Source organism: Salmo salar, chromosome ssa14 (genome assembly GCF_905237065.1).
Source record: "Salmo salar chromosome ssa14, Ssal_v3.1, whole genome shotgun sequence".
Classification (NCBI taxonomy): domain Eukaryota; kingdom Metazoa; phylum Chordata; class Actinopteri; order Salmoniformes; family Salmonidae; genus Salmo; species Salmo salar.
Window position 1 is genome coordinate 841,178 of NC_059455.1, and position 14,005 is coordinate 855,182.

General features: G+C 43.4%; 1 protein-coding gene across 1 annotated transcript in view; it reads left to right on the top strand.

The window, feature by feature from the left end:
* asap1a (ArfGAP with SH3 domain, ankyrin repeat and PH domain 1a) overlaps positions 1–14,005 on the top strand; it is a 190,958-nt gene that overhangs the window by 84,800 nt on the left and 92,153 nt on the right. The window contains 3 exon segments of the mRNA XM_045693788.1: positions 4,849–4,923; positions 13,554–13,603; positions 13,744–13,873. Of these exon segments, the coding sequence (XP_045549744.1) occupies positions 4,849–4,923; positions 13,554–13,603; positions 13,744–13,873 (255 nt within the window).

Here is a 14,005-nt window from a genome sequence, read left to right on the forward strand (position 1 = left end):
AGTTGCCCTGGCTGTGTGTTTCGGGTTGTTGTCATGCTGGAAGACCCAGCCACGACCCATCTTCAATGCTCTTACTGAGGGAAGGAGGTTGTTGGCCAAGATCTCGCGATACATGGCCCCATCCATCCTCCCCTCAATACGGTGCAGTCGTCCTGTCCCCTTTGCAGAAAAGCATCCCCAAAGAATGATGTTTCCACCTCCATGCTTCACGGTTGGGATGGTGTTCTTGGGGTTGTACTCATCCTTCTTCCTCCAAACACGGCGAGTGGAGTTTAGACCAAAAAGCTCTATTTTTGTCTCATCAGACCACATGACCTTCTCCCATTCCTCCTCTGGATCATCCAGATGGTCATTGGCAAACTTCAGACGGGCCTGGACATGCGCTGGCTTGAGCAGGGGGACCTTGCGTGAGCTGCAGGATTTTAATCCATGATGGCGTAGTGTGTTACTAATGGTTTTCTTTGAGACTGTGGTCCCAGCTCTCTTCAGGTCATTGACCAGGTCCTGCCGTATAGTTCTGGGCTGATGCCTCACCTTCCTCATGATCATTGATGCCCCATGAGGTGAGATCTTGCATGGAGCCCCAGACCGAGGGTGATTGACCGTCATCTTGAACTTCTTCCATTTTCTAATAATTGCGCCAACAGTTGTTGCCTTCTCACCAAGCTGCTTGCCTATTGTCCTGTAGCCCATCACAGCCTTGTGCAGGTCTACAATTTTATCCTTGATGTCCTTACACAGCTCTCTGGTCTTGGCCATTGTGCAAGGGGGGGGAGTCGGTTTGATTGAGTGTGTGGACAGGTGTCTTTTATACAGGTAACGAGTTCAAACAGGTGCAGTTAATACAGGTAATGAGTGGAGAACAGGAGGGCTTCTTAAAGAAAAACGAACAGGTCTGTAAGAGCCAGAATTCTTACTGGTTGGTAGGTGATCAAATACTTATGTCATGCAATAAAATGCAAATTAATTACTTAAAAATCATACAATGTGATTTCCTGGATTTTTGTTTTAGATTCCGTCTCTCACAGTTGAAGTGTACCTATACATGCTTTGTAAGTAGGAAAACCTGCAAAGTGGGCAGTGTATCAAATACTTGTTCTCCCCACTGTGTGTGTGTGTATGTATGTATATGTGTGTGTGTGTGTGTGTGTGTGTGTGTGTGTGTGTGTGTGTGTGTATATATATATATATATATATATATATGTGTGTGTGTATGTATGTGTATATATATATATATATATATGTGTGTGTATGTATGTGTATGTATGTATGTATGTGTGTATATATATATATGTGTGTAGATGTGTGTGTGTGTGTGTGTGTGTGTGTGTGTGTGTGTATACTGCTCAAAAAAATTAAGGGAACATTTAAACAACACAATGTAACTCCAAGTCAATCACACTTCTGTGAAATCAAACTGTCCACTTAGGAAGCAACACTGATTGAAAATACATTTCACATGCTGTTGTGCAAATGCAATAGACAACAGGTGGAAATTATAGGCAATTAGCAAGACACCCCCAATAAAGGAGTGGTTCAGCAGGTGGTAACCACAGACCACTTCTCAGTTCCTATGCTTCCTGGCTGATGTTTTGGTCACTTTTGAATGCTGGCGGTGCTTTCACTCTAGTGGTAGCATGAGACGGAGTCTACAACCCACACAAGTGGCTCAGGTAGTGCAGCTCATCCAGGATGGCACATCAATACAAGCTGTGGCAAGAAGGTTTGCTGTGTCTGTCAGCGTAGTGTCCAGAGCATGGAGGCGCTACCAGGAGACAGGCCAGTACATCAGGAGACGTGGAGGAGGCCGTAGGAGGGCAACAACCCAGCAGCAGGACCGCTACCTCCACCTTTGTGCAAGGAGGAGCAGGAGGAGCACTGCCAGAGCCCTGCAAAATTACCTCCAGCAGGCCACAAATGTGCATGTGTCTGCTCAAACGGTCAGAAACAGACTCCATAAGGGTGGTATGAGGGCCCGACGTCCACAGGTGGGGGTTGTGCTTGCAGCCCAACACCGTGCAGGACGTTTGGCATTTGCCAGAGAACACCAAGATTGGCAAATTCGCCACTGGTGCCCTGTGCTCTTCACAGATGAAAGCAGGTTCACACTGAGCACGTGACAGACGTGACAGAGTCTGGAGATGCCGTGGAGAACGTTCTGCTGCCTGCAACATCCTCCAGCATGACCGGTTTGGCGGTGGGTCAGTCATGGTGTGGGGTGGCATTTCTTTGGGGGCCGCACAGCCCTCCATGTGCTCGCCAGAGGTAGCCTGACTGCCATTAGGTACCGAGATGAGATCCTCAGACCCCTTGTGAGACCATATGCTGGTGCGGTTGGCCCTGGGTTCCTCCTAATGCAAGACAATGCTAGACCTCATGTGGCTGGAGTGTGTCAGCAGTTCCTGCAAGAGGAAGGCATTGATGCTATGGACTGGCCCGCCCATTCCCCAGACCTGAATCCAATTGAGCACATCTGGGACATCATGTCTCGCTCCATCCACCAACGCCACGTTGCACCACAGACTGTCCAGGAGTTGGCGGATGCTTTAGTCCAGGTCTGGGAGGAGATCCCTCAGGAGACCATCCGCCACCTCATCAGGAGCATGCCCAGGCGTTGTAGGGAGGTCATTCAGGCACGTGGAGGCCACACACACTACTGAGCCTCATTTGACTTGTTTTAAGGACATTACATCAAAGTTTTATCAGCCAGTAGTGTGGTTTTCCACTTTAATTTTGAGTGTGACTCCAAATCCAGACCTCCATGGGTTGATAAATTGGATTTCCATTGATTATTTTTGTGTGATTTTGTTGTCTTTAGAAGCTTCTGATAGGCTAATGGACATAATTTGGGTCAATTGGAGTTGTACCTGTGGATGTTTTTCAACGCCTACCTTCAAACTCCGTGCCTCTTTGCTTGCCAACATGGGAGAATCAAAAGAAATCAGCCAAGACCTTATAAAAAAATTGTAGACCTCCACAAGTCTGGCTCATCCTTGGGAGCAATTTCCAAACACCTGGAGGTACCACGTTCATCTGTACAAACAGTAGTACACAAGTATAAACACCATGGGACCATGCAGCCGTCATACCGCTCAGGAAGGAGACGCGTTCTGTCTCCTAGAGATGAATGTACTTTGGTGCGAAAAGTGCAAATCATTCCCAGAACAACAGCAAAGGACCTTGTGAAGATGCTGGAGGAAACAGGTGTAAAAGTATCTATATCCACAGTAAAACGAGTCCTATATTGACATAACCTGAAAGGCCGAACAGCAAGGAAGAAGCTACTGCTCCAAAACCACCATTAAAAAAAGCCAGACTATGGTTTGCAACTGCACATGGGGACAAAGATCGTACTTTTTGGAGAAATGTCCTCTGGTCTGATGAAACAAAAATGGAACTGTTTGGCCATAATGACCATTGTTATGTTTGGAGGAAAAAGGGGGAAGCTTGCAAGCCGAAGAACCCCATCCCAACCGTGAAGCACGGGGGTGGCAGCATCATGTTGTGGGGGTGCTTTGCTGCAGGAGGGACTGGTGCACTTCACAAAATAGATGGCATCATGAGGGAGGAAAATTATGTGGATCTATTGAAACAACATCTCAAGACACCAGTCAGGAAGTTAAAGCTTGGTCGCAAATGGGTCTTCCAAATTGACAATGACCCCAAGCATACTTCCAAAGTTGTGGCAAAATGGCTTAAGGACAACAAAGTCAAGGTATTGGAGTGGCCGTCACAAAACCCTGACCTCAATCCTATAGAAAATTTGTGGGCAGAACTGAAAAAGCATGTGCGAGCAAGGAGGCCTAAAAATCTGACTCAGTTACACCAGCTCTGTCAGGAAAAATGGGCCAAAATTCACCCAATTTATTTTGGGAGCCTGTGGAAGGCTACCTGAAACGTTTGACCCAAGTTAAACAATTTAAAGGCAAATACTAATTGTGTATGTAAACTTCTAACCCACTGGGAATGTGATGAAAGAAATAAAAGCTAAAATAAATAATTCTCTCTTCTAATATTCTGACATTTTACATTCTTAAAATAAAATGGTGATCCTAACTGACCTAAGACAGGGAATTTTTACTTGGATTAAATGCCAGGAATTGTCAAGAACTGAGATTAAATGTATTTGGCTAAGGTGTATGTAAACTTCAGAGTGGCAGATCAAATGCAATCCTGGCAATATAATTAAAATGGTCAATTTAGCAGGTGCTTTTGTCCGAAACGGCAAATACATTTCTAGGATGTCTGTGATGATTCTTTTGGGAATTGAATCCATGACCTTAGTGTTGCTGGTGCCATTCTCTTACCAATTGACCCTTCGCTAAGCCCTACCCCCTTGGTTACTGTTGCAACCTCTGACAACATTTTCCCTGGAAGCCCCATTCTAATCACTTGCGAAATCCCCTCACGATGATTTCAAACTGTGTTTTTAATACAACAGGCTCCGCATTTCAGGAATCAGAGTAGCAAGTACCCCTGGTGCCCTATTAAATTATTTAGCCATTTAAACAATTTGTTTTTGGATGATAACTATTTTGTAATGTCCTCAATGGCTTTCATGTGTTTCAAACGTGATCTTGTCCGAGACTTTGGACTCGACCACAGTTGCTATCCATTGGAGCGCTGCGATTGGTTGGCCAAAATTCTGGGGCAGATCTTATTGAAGGGTCAATTGAGCCAGGCAATATCCAAGAACCACAAAGATAAAAGTGTGGATTGGTTATAAATCATTCACTGGCTCTGTGCATGACACCTCAAATTCAAGTACTGTGATTAAAGCTACCAAATTCCCATCAAAATATCGTCTTTGTTGTTTTGAGAATGAACCAACCTCTATCTCATCCACAGCTCCAGAGCTTGAGCCATAATGTGATCTTCACCCTGGACTCTCTTCTCAAAGGGGACCTCAAAGGAGTTAAGGGGGTAAGTTGTTGCTTTTAAAAGTGTTAAGGTTGCTAATCTGTATTGGATAGAATCCACAGCCTCATCACGTCCTGCCAAGTTAATAAGAGGCTGTCTCTTTGCAAAGAATTACTGACCCATAACATTATTAAACCTAGATCTGAAAATCTACATAGTAAATCTCAGAAGTACTAGTCATTGAGTTTTTCACTCTGGCTTTCCTTTAAAATACAGTCCAAAATAAATGTGTCCTATTTTTGACTGCCATTTCCTGATGTCAGCCCCAAAATTCTGCTGGGCCCTTTTTCTTGTGGATGCATGAGTGTACATCAAATCATCTAATCAAATTGTATTAGTCACATGCGCCGAATACAACAGGTGTAGGTAGACCTTACAGTGAAATGCTTACTTACGAGCCCCTAACCGACAATGCAGTTTAACAAAAATACGGATAAGAATAAGAAATAAAAGTAACAAGTAATTAAAGAGCAGCAGTAAAATAATAATAGCGAGACTGTATACAGGGGGGTACCGGTACAGAGTCAATGTGTGAGGGCACTGGTTAGTTGAGGTAATATGTACATGTAGGTAGAGTTATTAAAGTGAGATGATAACAACAGAGTGTTGCAGCAGTGTAAAATGGGGGGGGGGCAATGCAAATAGTCTGCATAGCCATTTGATTAGGTGTTCAGGAGTCTAATGGCTTGGGGGTAGAATCTGTTTAGAAGCCTCTTGGACCTAGCCTTGGCGCTCCGGTACCGCTTGCCGTGCGGTAGCAGAGAGAACCATCTATGACTAGAGTGGCTGGAGTCTTTGACAATGTTTAGGCTTTCCTCTGACACCGCCTGGTATAGAGGTCCTGGATGGCAGGAAGCTTGGCCCCAGTGATGTACTGGGCCGTTCACACTACCCACTGTAGTGCCTTGCGGTTGGAGGCCGAGCAGTTGCCATACTAGGCAGTGATGCAACCAGTCAGGATGCTCTCGATGGTGCAGCTGTAGAACCTTTTGAGGATCTGAGGACACATGCCAAATCTTTTCAGTCTCCTGAGGGGGAATAGGTTTTGTCGTGCCCTCTTCATGACTGTCTTGGTGTGCTTGGACCATGTTAGTTTGATTGTGATGTGGACACCAAGGAACTTGAAGCTCTCAACCTGCTCTACTGCAGCCCCGTTGATGAGAATGGGGGCGTGCTTGGTCCTCTTCTTCCTGCAGTGCACAATCATCTCTTTTGTCTTGATCACGTTGTGGGAGAGGTTCTTGTCCTGGTACCACACGGTCAGGTATCTGACCTCCCTATAGGCTGTCTCGTTGTTGTCGGTGACCAGGCCTACACACTGTTGTGTCATCAGCAAACTTATTGATGGTGTTGGAGTCGTGCCTGGCCATGCAGTCATGAGTGAACAGGGAGTACAGGAGGGGACTGAGCACACACCCCTGAGGTGCCCCTGTGTTGAGGATCAGCGTGGCGGATGTGTTGTTACCTACCCTTACCACCTGGGGGCGGCCCGTCAGGAACTCCAGGATCCAGTTGCAGAGGGAAGTGTTTAGTCCCAGGGTCCACTATGGTGTTGAGCGCTGAGCTGTAGTCAATGAATAGCATTCTCACATCGGTGTTCCTTTTGTCCATGTGGGAAAGGGCAGTGTGGAGTGCAATAGAGATTGCTTCATCTGTGAATTTGTTGGGGTGGTATGCAAATTGGAGTGGGTCTAGGGTTTCTTGGATAATGGTGTTGATGTGAGCCATGACCAGCCTTTCAAAACACTTCATGGCTACAGACGTGAGCGCTACGGGTCGGTAGTCGTTTAGGTAGGTTACTTTAGTGTTCTTGAGTACAGGCACTATGGTGGTCTGCTTAAAACATGTAGGTATTACAGACTCGGACAGAGAGAGGTTGAAAATGTCAGTGAAGACACTTGCCAGTTGGTCAGCGCATGCTCGCAGTACACGTCCTGATAATCCGTCTGGCCCTGCGGCCTTGTGAATGTTGACCTGTTTAAAGGTCTTACTCACATTGGCTGCGGAGAGCATGATCACAGTCTTCCAGAACAGCTGGTGCTCTCATGCATGTTTCAGTGTAATTTGCCTCGAAGCGAGCATAGAAGTAGTTTAACTCGTCTGGTAGGCTCGTGTCACTGGGCAGCTCTCGGCTGTTGCTTCCCTTTGTAGTCTGTAATGGTTTGCAAGCCTTGCCACATCCGACGAGCGTCAGAGCCAGTGTAGTACGATTCGATCTTAGTCCTTTATTGAAGCTCTGCCTGTTTGATGGTTCGTCGGAGGGCATAGCGGAATTTCTTATAAGCTTCCGGTTTAGAGTACCACTCCTTGAAAGTGGCAGCTCTAGCCTTTAGCTCAGTGCGGATGTTGCCTGTATTCCATGGCTTCTTGTTGGAGTATGTACGTACGGTCACTGTGGGGACGATGTCATCGATGCACTTATTGATGAAGCCAATGACTGATGTGGTATACTTCTCAATTCCATCTGAGGAATCCCGGGAAACATATTCCAGCCTGTGCTAGCAAAACAGTCCTGTGGCTTAGCATCTGCTTCATCTGACCACATTTTTATTGATCTAGTCACTGGTGCTTCCTGCTTTAATTTTAGCTTGTAAGCAGGAATCAGGAGGATAGAATTATGGTCAGATTTGCCAAATGGAGGGCGAGGGAGAGCTTTGTATGCATCTCTTTGTGTGGAGTAAAGGTGGTCCAGTGTTTTTTTTTCCCTTTGGTTGCATATTTAACATGCTGATAGTAATTTGCTAAAACAGATCTAAGTTTCCCTGCATTTACGACTAAATGACTACCGACCCGTAAGTCCCCGGCTACTAGGAGCGCCGCCTCTGGGTGAGCGTTTTCTTGTTTGCTTATGGCGGAATACAGCTCATTCAATGCTGTCTTAGTGCCAGCCTGACTGTGGTGGTATGTAAACAGCTATGAAAAATACAGATGAAAACTCTCTAGGTAGGTAGTGTGGTCTACAGTTTATCATGAGATACTCTACCTCAGGCGAGCAATAGCTCGAGACTTCCTTAGATGTCATGCACCAGCTGTTATTTACAAAAATACATAATCCGCTGCCCCTTGTCTTACCAGACGCCACTGGTCTATCCTGACAGTGTAGTTTATAACCAGCCAGCTGTATGCTGATAGTGTTGTCATTCAGCCACGTCTCCGTGAAGCGTAAGATATTACTGTTGTGAATGTCCCGTCGGTAGTTTAATCTTCCGCGTAGGTCATCTGTGTTATTGTCCAAAGATTGCACGTTTGCTAGCAGAATGGAAGGAAGTAGGGTTTTATTCGGTCACCTACAAATTCTCAGAAGGCAGCCCACCCTCCGGCCCCTTTTTCTCCGCCTCCTTTTTCTCCGCCTCCTCATCACGCAAATCACAGGGATCTGGGCCTGTTCCTGAGAAAGAAGTATATCGTTCACGTAGGCCTCGTCAGACTTGTTAAAGGAAAAAAAGGATTATGCCAGTCCGTGGTGAGTAATTGCAGTCCTGATGTCCAGAAGTTACTTTGGGTCATAAGAGATGGTAGTAGCAACATTATGTACAAAATGAGTAAAAAAAATAAGTTACAAACAAAAAAACACTATCGGTTGGGGACATGTAAAAAGTCTGCCCTCTTCTCCGGTGCCATCTTAACCTCTCTTGGGTAGGGGGCAGTATTTTCACGGCCGTACGAAAAATGTACCCAAATTAAACGGCCTACTACTCGGGCAGTAGATTTGGATAGAAAACACTCTGAAGTTTCTAAACTGTTTGAATGATGTCTGTGAGTATAACAGAACTCATATGGCAGGCAAAAACCTGAGAAAAAATCCAACCAGGAAGTGGAGGATCTGAGGCTGTAGTTTTTAAGTGATTGCCTATCCAACACAGTGACTTAGGGTTCATTTTGCACTTCCTAAGGCTTGATGTCAACAGTCTTTAGAAAGTTGTTTGCGGCGTCTATGGTGAACAGAGAGCCAACAAAGGAAGTTGGAAGTTGTTGACTCAGGAAAGGACATGACTTCATTGGCGCGCATTCACGTGAGGGGTAGCTGTGTTCCAAAATGTTTTTCAACACGTTGGAATATTATTGAAGTTCTAAGTTAAAAAGGCCCTAAAGATTGATGCTATACAACGTTTGACATGTTTGAACGAACGTAAATATAACTTTTTTTGACTTTTCGTCGTGCCATTTTGGCCGCGCTTCCTACACTTGGAGTAGCTTACTGAACGCGCAAACAACGAGGTATTTGGACATAAATTATGGACTTTATCAAACAAAACAACATTTATTGTGGACCTGGGATTCCTGGAAGTGCCTTCTGATGAAGATCATCAAAGGTAAGTGAATATTTCTAATGCTATTTATGATTTTAGATGACTCCCAAATGGCGGGTATCTGTATTGCTTGATGTCTTTTTCTGGGCGCAGTACTCAGATTATTGCAAAGTGTGCTTTCCCCGTGAAGCTTTTTTGAAATCTGTCACAGTGGTTGCATAAAGGAGATGTTCATCTATAATTCTTTGAATAACAGTTTAATATTTTATCAACGTTTATGTTGAGTATTTTTGTAAATTGTAGTGCTGATTCACCGGCAGTATTGGAGGCAAAATATTTTCTGAACATCACGCGCCAATGTAAAATGCTCTATTTGGATATAAATATCAACTTGATCGAACAAAAAATGCATGTATTGTGTAACATGATGTCCTAGGAGTGTCATCTGATGAAGATCGTCAAAGGTTAGCGCTTAATTTTAGCTGGTTTTCTGGTTTTTGTGACGCCTGTCCTTGCTAGGAAAATGGCTGTGGTTGAAATCGGACAATGTGGTTACATTAAGGAGACGTGTATCTTTAAAATGGTGTAAAATAGTGGTTTTGAATTTGGCGCTCTGATTTTTCACTGGCTGTTGAATAGTGTTAACCTCCCCAAGAGAGGTTAAATCCGTGTACACAAGACACAGAAATGTCTTCTCAAAACAGAAAATACATTCATCAAAACTATAAGATACCGTAAAACTGGCAAATTCCAGCTTTGCACACCTGATTATGGGGAGTTTCTCCCATTCTCTGCAGATCCTCTCAAACTCTGTCCGGTTGGATGGGGAGCGTCGCTGAACAGCTATTTTCAGGTCTCTCCAGAGATTTTCAATCCGGTTCAAGTCCAGGCTCTGGCTGAGCCACTCAAGAACATTCAGAGACTTGTCCCGAAGCCACTCCTGCGTTGTTTTCGCTTTATGCTTAGGGTTGTTGTCCATTGGAAGGTGAACCTTCGCCCCAGTCTGAGGTCCTGAGTGCTCCGGAGCAGGTTTTCATCAAGGATCTCTCTGACTTTGCTCCGTTCATCTTTCCCTCAATCTTGAGTAGTCTCCCAGTCCCTGCCACTGAAAAACATTCCCACAGCATGATGCTGCCACCACCATGCTTCACCTTAGGGATGGTTCCAAGTTTCCTCCAGACGTGACTGTTGGCATTCAGGCCAAAGATTTCAATCATGGGTTCAGTCATGGGTTCATCAGACCAGAGAATCTAGTTTCTCATGGTCTGAGGGTCTTTAGGTGCCTTTTGGCAAACTCCAAGGCGGCTGTCATGTGCCTTTTACTGAGGAGTGGCTTCCGTCTGGCCACTCTACCATAAAGGCCTGATTGGTGGAGTGCTGCAGAGATGGTTGTCCTTCAGGAAGATTATCTCATCTGCACAGAAGAACTCTAGAGCACTGTCAGAGTGACCATCGGGTTCTTGGTCACCTCCCACCAAGGACCTTCTCCCTCGATTGCTCAGTTTAGCCGGGCGGCCAGCTCTAGGAAGAGTCTTGGTTTTTCCAAACTTCCATAAAAGAATGATGGAGGCTACTGGTGTTATTGGGGACCTTCAATGCTGCCGACATGTTTTGGTACCCTTCTTCAGATCTGTGCCTCTACACAATCCTGTCTCGGAGCTCTATGGACAATTCTTTCAACCTCATGGCTTGGTTTTTGCTCTTACATAAACAGTTTTTGCTTTGCCATTATGGGGTTAAATGCAGATTAATGAAAAAGTCAAGGGGTCTAAATAATTTCAGAATGCACTGTCAGTCAGTCTGGATAAGAGTCTTCTTCTAAATGACTCAAATGTAATGTATTTGATCATTGTTGTTCTACATTTACATTTGTCAAATGTCTGATTTTCTTGCCTTTTGTACTGGGATTTAGGGTTGAAGGTTACTTTCGAAATGTAATCAGTTCCTAGTTACCTGTCCAAAATTGTAGTCAGTAACTTAACTTTTGGATTACCCATACTAAGTAAAGTCAGCTGATTACATTCCATTATTTTTAGATTACTTTCCCCTTTAGAGGCATTAGAAGAAGACAAAAATGTATTTTACCAATTGAACGTCATCTATTGCAGGATAAATCGATGTTAAAGTTTGCATATCTGGCCATATGTGGATGTAAAATGTTCCTTTATTGGTTGGTTATGTAGGCTTCTTCTAACCCATCACTTTCTACTACATATAATATGATGAAATTAAATCTTTACATTAAAAACCAAAGTCTATCAGAATTCGAGTCAGTCCAATAAATGTTATACCTCCTGATCTTCAAGAATATGGTTTGGAAATATGGACGTATTGATTAGCCAAATTGTTTTACCTGAACATGACCCCAAAACTAAGGACTTATTAGCCAGCCCTACTCTGTTGTTTATGATTTTGTTGTCATTGAGGACTGTTTGTGCCCATTGATTCGAGTTGAAAAATAAATGGTGCACTCATGGAATGGTATGCTTTGAGCACTACTGAAAACTGCTATTTACATGTGAAAAATGAATGCCATATGCTGCATTAGCTTTAGGCCTATTGTTTACCTTTTTGTTGTTGACACTTTGATATCTAGATAATATGCAGCTGTTTAAAGGGAAAAGCCACAGATGAAACAAAAACAAAATGGCCTCCCCGCCTCTGTTTTGGTAGAAGCTGAGGGATGTGCCTGGAGAAATGTATCCCTCTCAGATTAATAGACAGAGCTATGGATTCAAGGACTGCCCATCCATATCAAAATGCTTGTTTTAACTATGTTATAAAGCTATTTCAAATGTTTACAAACATTGGAGTAAAACAAGCTTATATTTGTTGGTGGTTGGTGGCACCTTAATTAGGAAAGACACATGGTTTGATTCCATTCGCTCCGTTCCAGCTATTATTATGAGCCGTTCTCCCCTCAGCAGCCTCCACTTGCCTACATGCATTTTTTTCAGGTGTTCCAGACAAACTGTCATGAACATAAAGCTCCTGGCTACTATCCAATTAGAGGCACATTGACATTATCCGACCCCTGCTTAGCCACTATTGGCTTAAAAAGCCCAACGTAACACAATATCTGCCAATTAATTTCCAGCAATATTGCCCCTCTCTGTCTGTCACTCCGTATGTAGCCAGTTAGCAATGCTAATTATAACCTTCTTGTGGGTAGACAGACTTTCCCTAAAAACCTAAATGAAATGTTAACTGGTAGGCTTACTTGACAGAACTGTATCAATTTGGGTGGTCATTGTTTTACCAACTGTGCCATGACGTGCTGCAGCAGTAGGCCTAACAACAGAAACATTGCTAGACCAACACATGTCCTCCCCCTGCCCCCTGGACATTGTTTCTCTATGAATAATTGTAATATTGAGAATAAAAAAGAGAAAAAGATGCAAAACCAGGAAATGTAAAACAGAGAATTCAAAATAACGTTTTATGTGGTCTCTTAAAGTTATTTGACCAGGTATATTGACAGTTGTTATTTGACCAGGTATATTGACAGAAAATACATATCTTGTACACCAATTACCCAGGGAAGAGTTGCAGGGTAGAGGAGAAGAATGTGCCGATTTCAAAGCTATAAAAAAAAAGGGGTAACACTTGACACCCAGCGTCATAACACGTTATGACACGATCACAACCATGTCATAATATGTCATAACACTGGTCATAGCACTGTCATGACCCATATATTTACATCTTTTGTGACATATATTGCATTATTTTATGGCTGGTTATGACGTATACATAATGTCAAAACCCACATTTATTCAAATTAGTTTTTTCCCTGCCAAGAAGTTTCATTTCGTTTGAAAGTTTGTTTCTTAACTCCTTTATTGTTGTTGTAATGAATTCTTGTCATGTTTTTTTTTTCATCATATTTTAAATAACTTCTCGAAAATAGACTTTGACACGGTCATGAAGCATTATGACCGTCCTGTGTCACTTTACTTAGACTAAGAAAATACACTTTGACACTGTCAAAAGGCATTATGACCATCATGTAATATATGCCAGATAGGCCTATCACGTACATTCCCTTATATCAGTTAAAAAGAGGGTGTCTCGTCCTGCTCCTGAAATCTGCTCCTACATTCATCCCAGTCATCAGAAACAGAGCATTGGGGTAGGTCCATGTCTGACATCAATGTGTGCGCAATTACAACTATAATTTAATATATATAATTTAATATGGTACATATCTGAAATGTTTTTTAAATTTTTTTAAAGCTCTCATGCTAGAAAAGGTGGAAGACCCTTGTTCTATAGGTACAATTGACCACAGTTCCAAAAGAGTGGTTGTGCATGATTGAGAAAAATGGGAATATTGATTTATTTGCAATAATTGGATTGGATTCTTTCCTCGTTAATCTTCAGGACATAAAGAAGCCATTTGACAAGGCATGGAAGGACTATGAGGCTAAGTTGTAAGTTTGCTTTACTGTACATTTGTGTGTGTGTGTATGTGCTTGTGTAAGTCAACTTTTAAATGATTTGAATTGTATTCTAGGGACTGTATTTTGAATGTGATCCTTACCTTGAGTGGAATTCTGGATGTTTCCCCCAGCACCAAGATTGAGAAGGAGAAGAGGGAGCATGCTAAACAACATGGGATGATCCGGACTGAGATTACTGGAGCTGAGATTGCAGAGGAGATGGAGAAGGAGCGACGTCTCTTCCAGTTACAGATGTGCGAGGTCAGTGAGTTTGTGTGCTTGCGTGTGGATGGGATAATATATGCACATAATTTCTCTCTCATGCTCTGCTTTAGCTTCTCGCTCTTCCTCCACTCTCTGTGACTGAACAAAAATATAAACGCTACATGTAAA